Source organism: Sciurus carolinensis, chromosome 5, assembly GCF_902686445.1.
Source record: "Sciurus carolinensis chromosome 5, mSciCar1.2, whole genome shotgun sequence".
NCBI classification, from domain to species: Eukaryota; Metazoa; Chordata; class Mammalia; order Rodentia; family Sciuridae; genus Sciurus; species Sciurus carolinensis.
Genome location: NC_062217.1, coordinates 28,750,925 through 28,772,504, shown reverse-complemented (window position 1 = coordinate 28,772,504; position 21,580 = coordinate 28,750,925). Strand labels below are relative to the sequence as shown.

Here is a 21,580-nt window from a genome sequence, read left to right as displayed (position 1 = left end):
CAGCTCTATGCAGTTAAAGCTCACCTTTAAAAGTTTATTATATAGTCAATCTAATATTCTAAGAAATATCAAGTCAGATGTTACAAGTCAATTTTGGTGTGCTACAACAACTGAGAGTAAGATTTGATTTTATTACCCAAACACACACACTTACATACATAATACTACACACAGACATCCAATTGTACAAATTTTTCCATTCTAAGAAAAATGCAATATCCCAATAACCTGAATATGTAATTTGTGATATATCTGCAACTGTTTACTTTTTAATTAGAAAAAAAAATTACTCCATAGTTTGATAACTATAGATATTATTTCTTTTCTCTGAAAATTTTGAGTAATAGGCTTTGTTTCTGTTACAACATACTGAATAGTACCATCTTTGCATGATGCTTAAGTACTGTCATCTAAATTCAGTTAGTTTCTACCTTCATTATCTTGACTTCAATAGTCAAGAAAGGAAAAGCAATGCTTTCTCTTTAAGAAGAGAAATGATATCAATTAAAAACATATTCAACTAAACAGAAAGATTTACCATGACTGCTAGTTTCTCTTTGATTTTTGTTTTCACTGTCAGTCACAGAAGGGCTAAATCTATCATTTTTCATCAGACTTTCATCATGGGTAGAAAAACAGCTTTTCAAAATCTGCAAAAAAAAAAAAAAAAAAGTTTTAAAAATTCACTAGTATAAATACTTTCAATGTTACATGGAGTTTTTCAGGACATCAAAGAAATTACATGTAGGATCAGGTTTAGAGACTTTCTCAAAGGCTTAGGCAAATTATAAATTAGGAATGAAAAATACAGGGCAAATAATTTATCAAGACATTCTAAAATTATTAGTAATTTTGACAGTATAATTAATTTGACATTTACTTACAGTAGTAGTATCATTAGGAAATACAATTTCAGATGCTTCCTCATCTTTGACTGTAAAATAAAAATTCAATTTACCTATACTGTATATTTTACACACTAAATTTAATGCAAAAATCTGTATAGTCAGAAACCAAAAAAAGAAAAACCCTATTTAATTAAATGACATATGAAACAAAATTGACTCAAGTATAATAGAAATTAATTCACAATGAACATAGTGAATTAGTCATCCTCAATTTTTCAGCATCACTCACGAGGTGGTAAGAAAATGTGGTTTGGCAATCCTGACTTTATGGTAAATCACTGTCCCACAGAGACTTAGAAAATCAGATGAAGCTGTAAGGTCGTGACATAAAAACTAAAGCTCAGAGAATTTAGCATTATTTAGCCATAATGCAGCCTAAAGGCATGTTGGATGTTAAACAGTTTTTTAATGCTTTTTACCTTAATTATTTCATGTAAGCAACAAAAGAAAGTCAAATCGCTTCCAGCTAATGAGGAATCTATATGGAATGTTTATTTTGCTAGAACAAACAAAATATTCCATGGTGGTTAACAAACTCACGACTTGTGTATGCGTACAACCCACAGTAATGTATTAAATATGTGAGTGTATATATATATATATTTACTTATAAGTGTGTATGTGTACATATATATAAAAATCATGAGTGTGCATGCACATAGACAAACATGTAAGTAAAAGTTTTATAAAATAAACTTTACTATTTTTAAGGAAGCCAGATAAAATACAAGACATCTCATTAAATTTGAATTTTAGAATAAACAATGAATAATTTTTTATTAGTACTACGTCCCATAAAGTAATATACTAAAAATTATTCATTGTTTACCTAAAACTTAATTGGATACACTGTATTTGTCACTTGCTAAACTGGCAACTGTAACTATGTGTGCTTCTTTTTTTTCTTTTCTCTCAGTACTAGGAACTGAACCCAGGGATGCTCTACCACTGAGCTACCCCTTTGTTTATTTTGAGACAGGGTCTTACTAAATTGCCTTGGCTAGCCTTGAACTTGCAATCCTCCTGCCTCAGCCTTCCAATTCTCCCAAGGGATTATAGGCATGTGGCACCATGCCTGGCATACTCTGACTTTTCTATTCTTTTTGTTGTACTTAAAAAAAAATGGAAAAAAGTATATGACTCAGAAAATTAATTTCATAACTACTAATGAGGGACAGTGATTCAGTAAAATGTCTTCTTTTTTTAATATTTATTTTAGTTGTGGATGGACACAATGCCTTTATTTATTTTTATGTGGTGCTGAGGATCGAGCCCAGAGCCTCACACATGCTAGGCAAGCACTCTACCAGTGAGCCACAACCCCAGCCCCCAAAGTCTTCTTAAAAAAATGTTGTTGATGAATATTTGTTTTTCTCCAGTATTACTTAATCTTTCATGCCTTGCCTATAAAGTGAGATGTATCTACTTAGATGAGCTTCCAAATACATAACTGTGAACACTGTATTTAATGACATTTATGCACATTTCTTTAAACCTGTATTTACTTAATCTTATAAAATTTAAAGAAAAAGTTTAAAGAAATGTTCATAGCCTCTCAAGTATTAAGTTGCTACTTGCCAAATCTTGGCTACTTGGAGATATTAAGTTACTTTCTAATAGGAAATATTTTGAGATCCTGGTAAATTAAAGACATTATTAATTTATTCACTGACCCATTTATTCAAAAGAGTTAAATGTCTAACGAGTACTAATGTCATATTCAAAATACACTGATTTGCTTAAAGATTTGTTTAATACCAACTACTTGTCAAGAAAACCACGGTGAACATACACACAGCTTAGTAGAGTCCAATGAATGGATAAATAAAACATTTCAGGTAAACACACAGATGTATGATTATAACTGTGAAATTTAAGACTTCAATTTAGTACCACTTGGGGCTGGGGTTGTGGCTCAGTAGTAGAGTGCTTGCCTGGCATGTGTGAGGCACTGGGTTCGATTCTCAGTACCACACATAAATAAATAAAATGAAGGTCCATGGACAACTAAAAAAATATTTTAAAAAATTTAGTATCACTGTCAATAAAGATCTGAAGAACAGATTTATGTAGAGGGAGCGAAGCTTATTAAGTACTGTATTAATATCCAGAGTATCAAAATTATTTGTTAAAAATTCACATTTACACAAAATACTAGCTCTAAAATACTTATATGTATAGGTAAATGAGTATTCATGAAATATTATACATTAATACAGGTCTAAAAAATAATGTTTGACTCTTACAGAATACCACTTGTAATTTATTCCACCTTACAACTAAATAAAATAAAATTATTCTGAATTACCAACACGCTTATCAAAGAAAGTATCATCTAATATTTTCTTTTTATGCTTTTCTCTTAAAAGAAGCATTAGAGATGACATCATTCTCATCTGCCTTTTCTTTTATGTAATACACATTTGCTAGTATTACCTATGAGTACAGTAGAACTAAGGGTTGGAGGTGTAGCTAAAGAACTTGACCAAGACATATCAGGATCCACTTCAGCTCCTAGACTTTCAGAAATATGTTTTGGTGTCTGACCCTAGAAAGAAATACAATAGTTTATTTCATGGAAACATGCTGATTAAGAATATTTTTTCATTCATACTTTTAAAAAAATTTATCATTTACTGAACACCTATATGAAGCAATATGCTAGGTAAAGATCTGTAAATTTCAGGGTAAAGGGTTGATGTCACTGTCAAATTCTCAAATAATACACCATAAGTAAACCAAACAGACTATTTACCTTTACAAGCTTTGGTGTATGAAATAAACTTCCACATACCACTGGAAGTAAAAAAAGAGAAATTTATCACATTTTACTTTTATAAACATTCCCATGATTTTAAACACAAAAAAGCCTTGTTTTTAATCATACCTGGCTTTTCTCTTTGTGGTGTTACACGTGTACATCGTAGAGCAAGAGGACTAAAAATAAAACAAATAACCTCAGATAATTTAAAAAAATGGCAAAGAGACAAAACACTAGCTAATTTTATTATTTTTAAAAAAAGACTCTTAGTCACATCAATTGCTAGAATTATAGTACTTTTTAATATTTTATGCTACTTTTTAAGAAGTCAATTCTCTTATGAAGACATAAGTAACCACTAAGTGAGATTTAAAATGCCCATTTAAAATTTTTTTTTTTTTTTTTTTTTTTTTTGTGGTGCTGGGGATTTGAACCCAGGGCCTTGTGCTTATAAGGCAAGCACTCTACCAACTGAGCTATATCCCCAGCCCTAAAATGCCCATTTAAAGTGATGTATAAAGTACTCATGAATTTCAATGCCTAGAAATTGTGTATTTTGAATTTAAAAATTATGTAAAATACATCTATAATAGTATCACATTCCCTGCCAAGATTCAAAGTACACAAATAATTTAAATTTGTGTTTCAAGGACTTACTGCCTTTTATCATTACTATTTTTGTTAGAAAGTCACAGGATGTACAGAAAACTAGCCAATTCATTACAAGGAAAACAAAATAAATGTTTCTAATGTAAAAATTATTTAGTTAAAGGAAACAAACTAAAAGATGATTTACAGAAATTCCTCAGCCAAAATACAGGATAAAAATTAGGTTTGTTTCCATGAAACAAATACATAGGAAAATATTTCCTATAAATATTTAAATATAGCAACTTCAGCATACCTTTCACTAAGACAAGAATTTAGAGGTGGACTGGTAACATCATTTTCTTGGTCCACTTTAGCTTTCATTGTGTGACGGCTTTTATGTTCACTATTGGTAATATCCTTTCCTAAAACAGTACAATAATTTGGTGAGGTTGTATACACCCTGGATTTTGAATTTTCATATTCTGGAAGTACTAAAACCAAAAAGGTCTCATCCATACTGAGAAGGACAACATAGAGGGAGCTGATTTCCCCCAAGAAGGCATGTCTCAAGGGATGTCTTCCCCATTTAATAACCATATTAAACATATAATATGCATAAGATCTTTTGGATAATCCAATTCAGGACATACCTTTAACCTTACAGAGTTCATAACTGAGAGGCATTTTTAAAAATGTACACAAGAGGAACACAAAGGGGAAAGTGATATATTCTACCATTTAGTTTCCACAGTACTAAATTATCATGGAGAACAAAGTTAAGGAAAAGGACCTTAACTGAAAATCTACCAAGATGTGAAATCTGACCACATCACTTTTCTACTGAAGAGATCTGAAATCAAGTTCAAATTCTGTAACAAAACTCCGTAGTAATTTCATGATTTGACTTTTTGTTTTGTATTTTTTGGTGCTTGGGATTGAATCCAGGGCTCTGCACATGTTAAACATGCACTCTACCATTAGCTATACTCCAGTCCAATATACTTAATTTTTTACAATGCCATGCTTTCACACTCTAACTTTTTAGTTGTATCCAACTACTTGCAATTCTTAAATATTTCTCTTTCACTCTTTTCCTTTTAACCTGCAATATCCTTTCAGGCTTCAATTTAGAAACTACCTCTTCTAGAAAACTCCTGTGGTCTCTAAGGTGAGATTAAGTACCTGCCCTCTTATATGTTCACCAAAGGGTTTGGCATACACTATTCTTATTTCCTTCATTATGCCATGAGCTCCTTGCAATAGACATTATCACCACATCCCTAGCAACTACAATAATGTAATGCCTGATATGGGCCCTGACCAAATACTGGTTTCATGAATGAACTATAGCTTTATACAGAAAGTGAACTGTATGTAGCAAAATGTAATATTTTATTCTTGATGAACACATCTACTTTCTAAGACAATAATATTCCAACAGGGTTTCTAAAGCTGTAGGTAGTTCTATCAATATCAAATCAATTCAGTTTTTCAATATGATGTATTGTTTTCTTATAATGCATTAAAGTACATTATTTTTGACTATCCAGAACATGAAGTACACCTATGGTTCTATCATATTGGTTGTTAGTGACTACAAATTTGGCACCCAAAGCACTTCTCAGGGAAAAAAAATGCTCTTAAAAATAGTTCCTTTGAGTGATCTTATAATCTCTAACTTAAAGAACCTTTGGAAAAATAAGCTGTATACTATTAAAATAAAATGAAGATCAAATTAATTTATAACTATCTGTAGCAGCAAATACTATTTGTAGCAGCAAAACATCTCATTATACTCTAATTTCTCAAGTAACATGGAATAGATATAATCAGTAGTAAACCAAAAATACATATAACCAAAAACTCTACTTTGACAAAATATCCAACCTTCTCCTTTAATGAGATTTTTAATTAAAGATAATAGAAAGTAGCCATGTCAAGTTTTTGAAATTGATTTTAAAAATTAAACCAAACAAAATACAACTACACATCTCCTAGGATGGCTAAAATTCAAAACATTGACAACACCAAGTGCTGATGAGGAGGCAAAATGGCATACATACTTTGATGCAGTTAGTTTCTTACAAAAATAAACATACTGTTATCAGCAACCACACTTTTTGGTATGAACCCAAATGAGTTGAAAACTTCTGTCTACACAAAAATCTGTTCATGAATGTTTACAGCAATTTTTTTCATAATTGCCAAAGTTTAGAACAAAGATATCCTTCAACAGGTTAATGAATAAACAAACTGTACATTTAAACGCTGGAATATTATTCAGCATTGAAAGGAAATGAAGCATGCCTGTAATCCCAGCAATCTGGGAAGCTGAGGCAGGAGGATCACAAGTTCAAAGTCAGCTTCAGTTACTTAGTGATACCCTGTCTCAAAATTAAAAAAACCAAACAAAAATAATAAAAACAATGAAAAACCTTAAATGAACATTGCTAAGTGATGGAAGCCTGTATAAAAAGGATATATTATGATTACAACTATAGTAGTCTCTCAGTATCTGCAGGGGATTGGTTCCAGTATCTTCTATATATAACAATATCTAAGGAAGTTCCAGTCCCTTGTATAAAATAGCATGACATCTGCATATAATCCACACACATACTCCTGTATACTTTAAATGACCTTACTATACTATACTATAGAATACCTTTTATTTAGTAGTACTAGGGGTTGAACACAAGGGCACTCCCTAGTCCTTTTTAATTTTGAGACCAGGTGTTGCTAAATTGATGAAGCTGGCTTCAAATTTGCAACCTGCTTGCCTCTACCTCCCAAGTAACTGGGATTACAGGCATAAACCACTACACCCAGCAATAGACGTCTCATAATTCCTAATTCCATGTAAACACTATATAGTCAGTTGTTATACAGCATTTTTTAGGGAATAAGGACAAGAAAAGTAATTTGCATGTGTTCAACTTTAAAATAAATATTTTCAATCCATGGTTGTTTGATCTGTGCAGGCAGAACTGGTAGATACAGAAAGGTGACTATAGACAACATCTGGGAGTGAAAATTACAGAGAGAGTAAAAGCATCAGAGGTTGCCAGGGGTTTGGAAGGAGGAAGGGGTGAACAAGTGGAGCACAGGATTTTTAGGGCAGTGTATTCTGTATGATATTGTAATGGTGGATAGATGACATTATATATACATGTCAAAATCCATATATATGTTATATATATACACACACACACCCATAGCACAGCTGAGCGTGGTGACCCATGCCTGTAATCCCAGCAGCTGGGGAGGCTGAGGCAGGAGGATCATGAGTTTAAAGCTAGCCTCAGCAAAAGCAAGGCATTAAGTAACTCAGTGAAACCCTGTCTCTAAATTAAAAAAAAAAAAATACAAAATAGGGCTGGGGATGTGGCTCAGTGGCTGAGTACCCTGGGTTCAATCCCTGGTACTCGCCTCCCCCGCCCAAAATCCATAGCACTGTACAACAGAAAGGGTAAAATCTGATGTTAAGGCTTTGATTAATAATAATGTATCAATCTTGGTTTAGCAAATGAAAAGTAACACAGCTCTAATAAAAAAGTAAAAAAATATGAACCAGGTAAAAACAAGTTCATACCCAAATACACATTTCCCAAATAACTTGAGAATCTCATAAGCTAAAGAATGGCAGGATAAACTCTTTGTTTTTATGCAAAAGAAAGGGCTGCTAAGAAGCAGAAATAGCACACTTCCTCAGGGAACTTTAGGGATAATTTTTTTAAATAAGCAGGTTTCTGTATGATGTAAGTTTTCAATTCATTTGGGTTCATATCAAAGACTGTGGTCACTGGTAACAGTATGTTTATTTTTGTAAGAAACTGTAAACTGTCTTCCAAAGTATTTATACCATTTTGTATTCCCGTCGGCAGTGAGTAAATGTTCTTGTTACTCACATCCTCACCAGCACCTGGCGCTGGATTTTAGCCATTCTAGGAGATGTGTAGTGGTATTTCATGACTCCTTTAACCGAACAAAGTTAAAAAACACAGCTTATATCTACTGCCCTTGGATTTCCAATATAAATTTAAAGTAAACTTTAAAAGCAAAAGGTTTTGAAAGACTCATCAGCAGAATTATTTATGCATTATAACCTTTAAGAAGTTAACTCTTGGAGATCCAAGATGGCGGACTGGAGGGAGGCTGCATTCCTAGTCGCTCCGTAACTCGGGTTTCAAGCAGAGGATATCTGTTTCTTGGTGAGGCAGTTTTTGCTGCTTATTGATCCCCTGCTGTATACCCCATTTGTCTACTGTGATCACGTGTAGGTTGCCAACATATCAACTACTTTTTGAGTGCAGATTGCTCACTGTCTGGCACCTACCATCTGCCACTTGCCTGCCTCTTGCCTGTCCATCGCCGGCCTTTCACCTACCCATCACCCACTGCCTGAGGTTCACCTGCCAATTGTCAGACAGCAAACAGCAGACTGACCGCAGCCAACCAGTGGAGTGCTAGCTGCCTGCTGTTGCCTGGAAATTCACTGTCATAGTACCTGCAGGTTTGGTTACACATGGCTGCCGCAATTTTGAGACAACAGACAGGACCTGTAGGACCCCTGGCTGGATGGACTGAGCCCCATCTACAGGACTCCTCAGCCTGACTGACTATTCCCTGCCTCTGGGGCCCTCAGACTGACTGATTGCTCCCCGCCACCAGGACCACCAGACCGACTAACCACACCCTACTACCAGGACCTCTAGACCTGGATGCACCCTGCCTCCAGGATCCCACAACCAGACCGACTACACCCTGCCTCCAGGACCCCTGCCCAACCAACTGCACCCTGCCTCCAGGACCTCCAGACGACCACGCCCACACCCTGAGCTGCAGCTCCCCATTTGCCAACACATTTGGAAGCCAGAGTGGCCATCTTGGATAATATTGGAAGCCGTATCTCCCATCTTTAGGTGGGGCAAATGGCATTCTGAGACCCTGCTGGAGACTGGAAGCTCACTGTCAGGTACTTCCCATACATTAGGCTACTGAAGACTCAGAGGTTTGAATACTATATGACTGTTATAGTGTAGATTTTTTTTTCTCCTCAATGAAAAATTTTAAGTTTTTATTTCTTTACTTTTCTCACTCTCTTTTCCTTTTGTTTACCTGTTCCCTCACAGTCTCTTTCTACCTTTTTGCATGCTAACAACTAACTTCTTTTGATTACACTGTCACTCTTTCTATGATCTAGAACTTCTATATAATCGTTTCTTATCCCATTAACAGCTACATCCTACACTCCTACCCACCCTCTCTGTCCTCCATTAAAAACTGCAGACCTTATTGCAAATCTATTTGTCATACTGAAGATAATAATTGAACTCATTCTGTTTATAATGACAATATTGTTAATGTCCTCATAGGGGCTATATGGTTTAGGGTTGCGTATTGTCTGAACTGGGCACTGCTAATATTGATCTCTTCCTTAAGAAAAGGTTCTGGAAACCTACAGGGTAACTACAAGCCTATGGGGGGAAACTGAAATATCCAGATCTGCACTGCTAGAGGGGAAGTTACATGAACACCATGAAAAAACAAGGGAAGAAAATGATCCAAACAAACCTAGATTCTATATTAATAGAATCCAGTGACAGCATGGTAGAAGAAATGTCAGAAAAGGAGTTCAGATTATACATAATTAAAATGATTCATAAAGCAAAGGATGAGATAAGAGAGCAAATGCAGGCAATGAATGATCACTCCAATAAGCAGTTGAAAGAGCAACTGCAGGAAGCAAAAGATCATTTCAACAAAGAGATAGAGATTGTCAAAAAAAAACAAATAAAAAACAAAACAAAGCAAAACAAAACAAAAAAACGAATGGAAATCCTTGAAATGAAGGGAATAATAAACCAAATAAAAAATTCAATGGAAAGTATCACCAACAGACTAGACCACTTGGAAGACAGAACCTCAGACAATGAAGACAAAATATTTAATCTTGAAAATAAAGTTGACCAAACAGAGAAGATGGTGAGAAATCATGAACAGAACCTCCAAGAACTATATGACATCATGAAAAGACCAAATTTAAGAATTATCAGGATTGAGGAAGGCACAGAGATATAAACCAAAGGAATGAACAACCTATTCAATGAAATAATATCAGAAAATTTTCCAAACCTGAAGAATGAAATGGAAAATCAAATACCAGAGACTTACAGAACACCAAATGCACAAAATCACAACAGATCCACACCAAGGCACATTAAAATGAAAATTCCTAACACACAAAATAAAGATAGGATTTTGAAGGCTGTGAGAGAAAAGCATCAGATTACATATAGGGGGAAACCAATACAGTTATCAGCAGATTTCTCAGCCCAGACTCTAAAAGCTAGAAGGGCCTGGAACAACATAATTCAAGCTCTGAAAGAACATGGTTGCCAACCAAGAATCCTGAACTCAGCAAAACTAACCTTCAGATTTGAAGATGAAATAAAATCCTTCCATGATAAACAAAGGTTAAAAGAATTGACAAATAGCCTGTGCTACAGAATATTCTCAACAAAATATTCCATGAGGAGGAAATGAAAAACAACAATGTAGGTCAGCAAAGGGAGGAACTACCTTAAAGGAAAAACTATTCAAAGGAGAAACCAAGACAAGTTAAAAAGCACAAGTAAGACCAAATGACTGGGAATACAAATCATATCTCAATAATAACCCTGAACATTAATGGCCTAAACTCATCAATCAAAAGATGTAGACTGGCAGAATGAATTAAAAAGAAAGACCCAACAATATGCTGCCTTCAAGAAACTCATCTCATAAAAAAAAAGACATCCAGGGCTGGGGATATAGCTCAGTTGGTAGAGTGCTTGCCTCGTAAGCACAAGGCCCTGGGTTTGATTCCCAGCACCGCAAACAAAAACAAAAACAAAAACAAAAACAAAAAAACATCCACAGACTAAAGGTGAAAGGATGGGAAAAAATCTATCATGCACACGGACTCAGTAAAAAAAAAAGTGGGGGTTTCCATCCTTATTTCAAATAAAATGGACTTCAAGCCAAAGTTAGAAGGAATAAAGAAGGACATTTCATACTGCTTAAGGGAATCATGAATCAGGAAGACATAACAATCATAAATATTTATACCCCAAACAATGGTGCATCCATGTACATCAAACAAATCCTTCTCAATGCCAGGAATCAAATAGACCACAACACAATAATTCTGGGAGACTTTAACACACCACTGTCACCACTGGATAGATTTTCTAAACAAAAACTAAACAAAGAAACCATAGAGCTCAATAACACAATCAATAATTTAGACTTTAGAGACATATATAGAGTATTCCATCCATCGACGAGTGAATTCACTTTCTTCTCAGCAGCACATGGAGCCGTCTTAAAAAAAGACCATATGTTATGCCACAAAGCAGCCCTTGATAAATGCAAAAAAATAGAGATACTCCCTTGTATTCTATCAGATCATAAAAGAATGAAATTAGAAATCAATGACAAAATAAAAAACAAATTACTCCAACACCTGGAGACTAAATAATATGCTATTGAATGAAGCATGGATAACAGAAAACATCAGGAAAGAGGTAAAAAAAAAACCTCTTAGAGGTAAATGAGAATGACGATACAACATATCAAAATCTCTAGGACACTATGAAAGCAGTACTAAGAGGAAAATTCATTGTATGGAGCTCATTCAAAAAAAGAATAAAAAGTCAACAACTAAATGACCTAACATTACAGCTCAAAGCCCTAGAAAAAGAAGAACAGAACACCACCAAAAGTAGTAAAAGACAGGAAATAATTAAAATCAGAGCTGAAATCAATGAAATTGAAACAAAACAAGGAATTCAAAAACTTGACAAAACAAAAAGTTGGTTCTTTGAAAAAGTAAACAAAATAGACAAATCCTTAGCCACACTAACAAAGAGAGAGAAAACTCAAATTACTAAAATTCATGTTAAAAAAGGAAATATCACAACAGACACCACTGAAATACATAACATATTGAGAAGTTACTTTAAAAATCTACATTCCAACAAAATAGAAAATACTGAAGACATTGACAAATTTCTAGAGACACATGATCCTCCCAAACTGAACCAGGAAGACGTACACAATTTAAACAGATCAATATCAAGCAATGAAATAGAAGAAGCCATCCATGGTCTACCAACCAAGAAAAGCCCAGGACCAGGCGGATTCTCAGCTGAGTTCTATAAGACCTTAAAAAAAGAACTCATTCCAATACTTCTCAAAATATACCAGGAAATAGAAAAGGAGGGAACCCTACCAAACTCATTCTATGAAATTAATATCACCTCATACCCAAACCAGACAAAAATGTCAAGGAAAGAAAATTTTAAACCAATATCCTTGATGAATATAGATGCAAAAATCCTTAACAAAATCCTGGCAAACCACATCCAAAAACATATTAAGAAGATAGTCACTATGATCAAGTGGGGTTCATCCCAGGAATGCAAGGTTAGTTCAACATCTGTAAATCAATAAATGTAATACATCATGTCAATAGACTTAAGAATAAGAATCATATGGTTATTTCCATTGATGCAGAAAGAGCGTTCAACAAAATACAACAACACTTCATGCTCAAAACACTAGAAAAAATAGGGATAGTAGGAACATACCTCAACATTGTAAAGGCTATTTATGTTAAGCCCATGGCCAACATCATTTAATGGAAAAAAACTGAAAGCATTCCCTTTAAAAACTGGAACAAGACAGGGATGCCCTCTTTCACCACTTCTATTCAACATCATCCTTGAAATACTAGGCAGAGCAATTAGACAGACTAAAGAAATTAAAGGGATACGAATAGGAAAAGAGGAAATCAAGCTGTCACTATTTGCTGATGACATGATTCTCTACTTAGAGGATCCAAAAAACTCCTCCAGAAAACTTCTAGACCTCACAAATGAATTCAGCAAAATAGCACGATATAAAATCAACACGCATAAATCTAAAGCATTTTTATACATAAGCAATGAAACATCTGAAAGGGAAATGAAGAAAACAACTCCGTTCACAATAGTCTCAAAAAAAAAAAAAAAATACTTGGCAATCAATCTAACCAAAGAGGTGAAAATCTCTATAAAGAAAACTATAAAACATTAAAGAAAGAAATTGAAGAAAACCTTAGAAGATGGAAAGATCTCCCATGTTCTTGGATAGGCAGAATTACTATTATCAAAATGGCCATAATTCCAAAGGCGCTATACAGATTTAACACAATTCCAATTAAAATCCCTATGACATTTCTTATAGAAACAGAAAAAGCAGTCATGAAATTCATCTGGAAGAACAAAAGACCCAGAATAACCTAAGCAATCCTGGGCAGGAAGAGTGATGCAGGAGCAATAGTAACAAAAACGGCATGGTATTGGCACTAAAATAGGCCAATGGTACAGGATAGAGGACACAGAAACATACCCACATAAGTACAGTAATCTCATACTAGACAAAGGTGCCAAAAACTTACAATGGAGAAAAGACAGCCTCTTCAACAAATGGTACTGGCAAAACTGGAAATCCATATGCAGTAAAATGAAATTAAACCCCTACCTCTCACCCTGTACAAAACTCAACTCAAAATGGATCAAGGATCTAGGAATTACACCTGAGACCCTTCACAAAACAGAAGAAAAAGTAGGCCCAAATCTATACCATGTTGGCTTAGGGCCAGACTTACTTAACAAAACCCCCCATTGCACAAGAAATAAAAGCAAGAATCAATAAATGGGATAGATTCAACTAAAAAGTTTTTTCTCAGCACAGGAAACAATAATGTGAAAAAAGAGCCTACAGAGTGGGGGAAAATCTTTTCCACATATACTTCAGACAGAGCACTCATTTCCAAAGTTTATAAAGAACTTAAAAAACTTTACACCCAAAATACAAAGAACCCAATCAATAAATGGGCTAAGGAAATGGGCAGACACTTCACAGAAGAAGATATACAGGTGATCAACAAATACATGAAAAAGTGCTCAACATCCCTAGTAATTAGAGAAATGCAAATTAAAACCACCCTAAGATTTCACCTAACTCTAATTAGAATGGCTATTATCAAGAACACAAGCAATAATAAGTGTTGGTGTGGATGTGGGGAAAAAGGCACACTCATACATTGCTGGTGGAGCTGTAAATTGGTATGGCCACTCTGGAAAGCAGTATGGAGATTCCTCAGAAAGCTTAGAATGGAACCACCATTTGACCCAGCTACCCCACTCCTCAGTTTATACCTAAAGAACTTAAAATCAGCATACTATAGTGATGCAGCCACATCAATGTTCATAGAAGCTCAATTCACAATAGCTAGATTGTGGAACCAATCTAGATGCCCTTCAACTGACAAATGGATAAAGAATCTGTGGTATATATATATATATATATACAATGGAATATTACTCAGCCATAAAGAATAAAATTATGGCATTTGCTGGTAAATGGATGAAGTTGGAAAATATCCTGCTAAGTGAAATAGGCCAAGCCCAAAAAACCAAAGGTTGAATGTTTTCTCTGATAAGTGCATGACAATATATAACATGGGGGGTGATAGGGGGAAGAGAACAATGAAGGAACTTTGGATGGTATAGAGCAAAAAGAGGTGGGAGCAGGTGGGGGATGGAAAGATAGTAGAATGAAACAGATAGTATTACCCTATGTATATGTATGATTACATGAATGGTGTGAAGCTACATTGTGTACAACCATAGAAATGAAAAGTTGTACCCCATTTGTGTATGATGAATCAAAATGTAGTCTGTAAAAATAAAAAAGATTTTAATAAAAAATTAAAATAAACAAACGAACAAAAAAAGAAGTTAACTCCTAGCTTGACTCAGTGGTGCATATATGTAATCCCATAAAATTAGGATGCTGAGGCAGGATTGCAAACTCAAGCCAGTCTCAGCAACTTAGTTAGACTCTGTCTCAAAAAAGAAAAGAAAAAAGGCTGGGATATAGCTCAATGCTAGAGTGCTCCGAGTTCAATCTCTAGTTAACTCCCCTCTCCAAAGTTAACCCTTCTGTAGTGGGTTCACAGTGATATTCTTAATTCATTCCTATCCATCCCAGGTTGTAGACAGACCAATTCTAGCAGATTACAATTAGAATATTAACCACTGATTCATGGATTCAGCAAAAACTGTTGTATGGAGCTTTTCCTGAGTACATTATACAGATGGCTGCTCATTTAGCACTGCGCACATGATTTTACTATAACATATCTCACATTGTATTTATATAGGTTGACTACCCTGAAGTCAAAGGACATCTAGATCATGTTTGTATTATCAATGCATAGCAAGCTGCCAGCCACAAGTAAGCACTGTATCTGTGGAATGGATAATTCCCTTTTCACTGTCCTATATTCATCTACTAAATATTCCCTAGAGCTCTATCCTGGTCCTCATCATAATTAATAATTTTCTCACAATATATGATGACTTTATCACTTTCCAAATACCTGATTTTGACAACTTCCTTCTGCCTTTCCCTAGTTTCAGCCTTGCATTTCTAAAAGCCTGCAGTTCCTCTCCACCTTATTATCCCACTACTATCTCCCAACTCTACTTCAAAATTCAATTTCATTCAAATTCACTTTTCCTTTCCAAGTCTACTTTTCCTCCAATTTCTAATTGCTTTCATTTCTACAAATGTCACCACTACATTCTTGGTTTCTTGCCAAGAATTCTACCCTTTTGCTCCTTTTTGACTTCTCATATCTAGGCTGCTATAGAGTCCTATAGTTTCTATCTTCTGTATCTACTTTCATAGCTACTAAAGTAGCCTTCCCTTATCTTTGGAGGTTACATTCCAAGACCTCCAGTGGATGTATAAAACCTTGGATAGTATCAAGCCCTATACATACTCTGTGTTTTCCTACATATATATTTCTAAGATAAAGTTTAATTTACAAGTTAGGTACAGTAATTAAGAACCTAATAATAAAATGGAACAATTATTACAATCTACTGTGAGGAAAGTTATATGAATGTTGTCCCTTTCCCTCGAAATATCTTATTGCACTGTACTCACCCTTGAGATGATAATGAGATGACAGAATGCCTATGTGACGATGAGATGTCATAGGCACTATGATGCAGCATTAGGCTACTATGAAAGATGACTTGAAAATAAGCATTACTAGAGCACAACAGTTGATCAGATAACTGTGACAGCTACCAAGTGACTAAGAGGGCAACATATACAGTGCAGATACACTGAACAAAAGAAAGTGGAAGTGCAAGATTTCATCACATTGCTTAGAATGATAAATAATTCATAAGTTTTAAATTGTGTACTTCTGTAATTTTCCTTTTAATATTTTCAGACTGCAGTTGAAACTGGGTAACTGAAACTGAGGAAAGTGAAACCATGACTATGAGAAGACTATTAAACTAACCCAGCACTAATGTCCATCACCTGAACCAATATACATCTCCTAACTCATCTTCCAACCTCCAGTCTCTTTCCATAACAGCACCCCAGGTAGCTTAAGATAGAGATTCTAATCCAAAAGGTTCAGAGTAGGCTGAGTATGGTGGCACATGTCTATAATCCCAGTGACTTAGGAGGCTAAGGAGAAGGATTCCAAGTTCAAGGCCAGCCTCAGCAACTTAGTGAGAGTTTATCTCAACACATGAAATAAAAAGGGCTGGGGATGCAGCTCAGTGGTAAAGTGCCCCTGGGTCCAATCCCCAGTAACAAAAAAAACAAAGATTCAAGAGTACAGCCTGGAATGTACTCTTTAGGTTAGCACTCCACAAGATTCTTAATGGTCAATGCATCACATTTTGAAAAAAATATTACTGCTGCCAGATTATTTGGGGTTTCTAAAGCAAAATTAATACTCATTCTACAAATATGTACTCACTTTTATATATATATCACTTGGTAGCCAATGGCATAAGAAAATCTTTGCCTATTACCTATATTCCCTTTATATATGTACTTCCTAGGGCCATAAATTTCTCTCTTTCAAAGCACACATCACACTATAATTGCTGATGTATGTCTCTCTCACTAGAGACTCAGTGAGGGCCAATAGGGAATATTTCTGAAAAGCAGAGATAAATAAGCCAAGATCTGAAAAATGAATGTGGAAATTAGCTAGAGAAAAAGTAGGAAGTTGCAGGCAGAGGTAACATTATGTATAAAGAACCAGAGTCTAACTTTCCCCAATCCTATATGTTTTCTTTCTTCTCAATTTTCATTGTGCTTTTTTATATTTCTCTTTCAGCATATACTGCATTCAACCTTATACTCCACTTTATCTGTGCACTATTTACTCCTACTGTTATAAAGTAATATTCCAAAGAAAGGGAAAGAGAATTACTTATGTCATGTAGGTAATGAATGAGTGACTGTATCATTATATTACATATTGCTTGGAAATGTGGCATCTAGGCTGGGTAGACTGCTACCAAAATAAAATATATTTATACCAAATTTATAAAGACAATTTTCTTTGTTCTGGTATAGTATGCAGAAATAGTTTAGTTTCATTACGTTAAACCATGTACATGAGAGACACAATTTAGCAAAGCTCAGTTGGCAAGATGTATTAATCAAAGGAGGGAAGAAAAGAAACATTAGGTATCTAAATTATTTCACTTACTCCAATCCTATCAGGTATTATATTTATCTCAATTTTTCAGGTAAGTGTGGCCAGACAGATTAATGTGTATAACACAACAGTTAATGACAGACCTGAGACTTTTAACAGTTTTGCCTGAATTCCTAGCTCATATTTTTTCTCAGTCTACGTATTACTTACCCAAATTTGATCTATATTTACCTAATTCTTGTAAAGGAGACTGGTATAGTGACAGAGTTTGACCTTGATCTTTGAATATTATTGGAGTTGAAACCAACTGATGATAAGAGGGTTTCCTCTGTGGTGTTTTAAATAAGTTAGGTTCATAATTGTGGGTTTTATATTCCGATTCTTCTGTAGGTTCAGAATTGTAGAGTGGAGCTTCTGAAGAAAGTTCTTCAAACCAATTAAGGCTTATTGGTCCTAAATCTTTAAGGAAAAAAATGTCCTCAGTTTTAATCAATGACAACTCATGAATCAGTAAAGTTATAATAAACAAAAGGACATTTGAAATTCTGACTGCAGATTACCTTTACATTTTTTTTTCATAATAACTAAACAAGATCAAGGTCATTTGTCATTCTCTTATGAGTCTGCATAGAGTATAATGAGTTCACACAAATCAAAAAGAACTAGCACTTAACCATGTTAACTTTTTATTTTTATCTATTTAAGTTTTATTTATTTTCTAACTTACTATTCACAATTCAGAATAAAAAAACATTCATAGTAAGAATGTATTCCACAGATAAAATTCAGTAAGTATGACTACATAAGTATATGTGGTAAATCTATGGGTAGAAGAAACACAAAATCTCTCAAAATGGGAAAAAAATATTCTCTGTTATTCTATTATCATCTATCCATCCTATACAGTAGCAGTTCTCATGAAGCCCAAGGTTCAACTGGTCAAAACTAGTTTCATAACAATATTAGGCATCATTTGCCTTTTTCATGATGTTGACATCTGCTGACAAATGATTTAGGTCAGTGACACCAAACTTGTACTAGCAGTCATTATATTTCTTACTACCATAAGGAATATTAAAAAAAAAAAAAAAAAGCCATTTTAACGTTATGTCCTATAAGGCACCAAACTGTACTAGTAGTCGTTGTTTTACTTCCATATGGATTTTTTTTAAAAAGACATTTTAACTTAAGATTATCCTAATGAAAACAGTACAAATAAATTTTATTAAAGCATAATCCTTTAACTCATCTTTTTAATATTCTTTGAGAAAAGAGGAACACGTATTAAGCACTTCTGCATACTTAAGTCCAACGGTTGTTTAAAAAAGCACTTGTGATGAGTCGTGAGTTGATGAGAACTCTTTTCATGAAAAGTCATTTTTACTTGAAAGAATGACTCACAAAAAAGTTATTCCAACTTGAATAGTTTGGTAGACATTTTCTCACAAATGAGAGTTTTTCACTTCAAGGAAAATAAGACTTTATTGCCAATGATAAAATATGAGCTTTCAAATGAAAAATCAGAATTTCTAGTGGCTAAGTGGCTGACTCCTTCCCAATGTTAAAAGTTTTCTGATAAGATCAATGGTGATATTAATGAGTGTGATTTTTTTCAAACTGTTCAATGCATTTGTCAGAATCTAATTAAAAATACCAAGCTCTTCCAAGTAACAATGGCAATGTTAAAACATGGAAAGATCTACAGAAATATTTTTTAACTCTCTGGAAGATCTATTAAAAATACAAGACAAATAAAGAAATACCCTCAAGTAACTGAAGACTATTAAAATTCCCCTTTTCCCAACTACCTAGCTCTTTGAGATTAAATTTTATTCATATACTTCTACCAAAATAATAAACTGCGACAGATTAAATGCAGAAATAAATACAAGAATCCAGCTATCTTCTATTAAGGCAAACATGAAAGTGAACTGCAAAATTGTAAAACAATTCATTCTTTTAAAAAAAATCTTGTTTTGGAAAATACATTTTTCATAAAAATGTTATTTATGATAATCTGCAATGGGTATTTTTGCTTTTAGATGAATTAATTCTTAAACTCTTAGTTTTAACTTCTAACATTATAATGTTTTTGGGGATCCTTGATCATTCCAAGTTGCCTAAGAAGTATTGAAACCAAAAAGTATCTGATAATCTCTGCCATCAAGTGGCATTATCAGTACTTCTGATTTGTTAGTAGTATTTTAAAAACAATTCTTACTATTGCTGCCAAGGGACCAGTCTCCCCATTATCTACCAAGGGCTCTGTATTTACCCTCTGGCTAACCAGTGAACAATTATGTCCTTAACTAGATATGACATCATAAGGTTCAGTTTACAGTGTAAAACAGAGAAATGGGTTCCTTTTAGAAAGCATTCACCTTTATTATTTTTTCTGTAAACACACTGAATGTAGTTTATAAAGTTTTATAAAACCTATCAATACCTGCTTTGCTGCATCGCGTCTTGAAAATTTCAAAAAAAGTTGGCCTTTCTTTGGATTCAATAGGCATTTTTCTCTACAATATTTTCTCCAATGCTTGATAAATAAATCTGCAAAAGAGAAGACCAAAATACACTTAGAAGGGATACATTCCTCCTTGCTAAGTGACTGAGATAAAACCAGGAGCTCCAGTAAGTTTGTCTAAAGTTACCTCTACCTAAGTCCAATAAAAATTTACTGTGGGATGGGAAAATTCTGTAATTGTACTCTCCAATCCACGTACCACTAGCCACATTAAGCTCTTGAAAATTGGATAGTATATGACTTTTTCACATTCATCTAATTTGATTGTTAACTAGCCACGCGTGGTTGGTGGGTGCAGTTACAAACACCATGTGATAATTCCCAATCAGTAACTCTTCGGAAGACAGCAATTACTGGGGTTATGTAAGGCAGATACAGTGTGCCCATAAGAAATTTCAGATCGGGACATCTAGCACACCTAGCAGGCAAGTCCGGGTGGCTTGTAGGGCCCACAGGCGCGGACCTGCGCGGGGATAAAGTCCCAGGGAAGGTGCGGGGCTTGAATGTGCTATGCAGGAACTTGGCTGAGGGACGAAGTCGTTTCTCTCGCGCGTAGATGGGGATCGGCTCTGACGGCCACGACAGATGTCGCGGCTCCCACCCGGAACGTGGGAGGCGCTCCCCCGCCACCCCGAGCGACCGGGACCGCCGAACACACCCCGTCCCCACCCGACACCACTAACCCGCTCCCGTGATGCAGGTCTTTTTAGGCTGGAGTAGACTGCAAAAAACTGCGCGCGCACCTACACGCACACCCGACCCCTCAGGCTTCTTCCGGTGGCGAACTCTCCCTCCCCAGGCGCACAAAACCAGCAGCTCCGCCTCCGCCTACTTTTGGACGCCCGCGCCAAAAGTTCACTTTGTGCACGTGACGCGATGACGCCATGACGCACCACGCAGCGTACGCGACACCCGGAAGTCAGGCAGCGGCCGACCGCCCTGACGCTTCTCAGTGAGGCGAAAGGGAGCTCCTGGTTGGACTGCAGGACTGTCGGTCGGACTGACTGAATGAAGGGGAAGCTTGGCGCGCGCGTTTTCTTCTTCAGAGTACCCGGCCGCCCCCTACGACTCAAGTCCCCTCTCCCTTCCTTCCTGCTCATGTTTGGGTGGTTGCCCTCGGATAGGACCTGGGTGGGACCTGCGAGAGGCACTCGTTTGCCCTTACAGCGGGCGTTCCATTAGGCCTGTTCTCCCAAATAGGCCGACCAGAACCGAGT

At 35.3% G+C, this 21,580-nt stretch overlaps 1 protein-coding gene across 4 annotated transcripts in view; it reads right to left on the bottom strand.

Moving 5' to 3' along the window:
- Brca2 (BRCA2 DNA repair associated) overlaps positions 1-21,121 on the bottom strand; it is a 65,624-nt gene extending 44,503 nt beyond the window's left edge. For 3 of the 4 annotated variants that reach the window (XM_047552199.1, XM_047552201.1, XM_047552200.1), the window contains exons 1-6: positions 4,574-4,669; positions 3,796-3,845; positions 3,664-3,704; positions 3,345-3,456; positions 885-934; positions 539-650 (exon numbers count right to left, since the gene is read on the bottom strand). In XM_047552199.1, coding sequence (XP_047408155.1) covers positions 539-650; positions 885-934; positions 3,345-3,456; positions 3,664-3,704; positions 3,796-3,845; positions 4,574-4,641 — 433 coding nt within the window. In that variant the 5' untranslated portion in view covers positions 4,642-4,669. Of the gene's footprint in view, positions 1-538; positions 651-884; positions 935-3,344; positions 3,457-3,663; positions 3,705-3,795; positions 3,846-4,573; positions 4,683-18,046; positions 18,296-20,282; positions 20,390-21,046 lie in introns of those variants that run through there. The other variant, XM_047552202.1, reaches the window with a different exon arrangement.
- Positions 21,122-21,580: the final 459 nt, after the last annotated feature.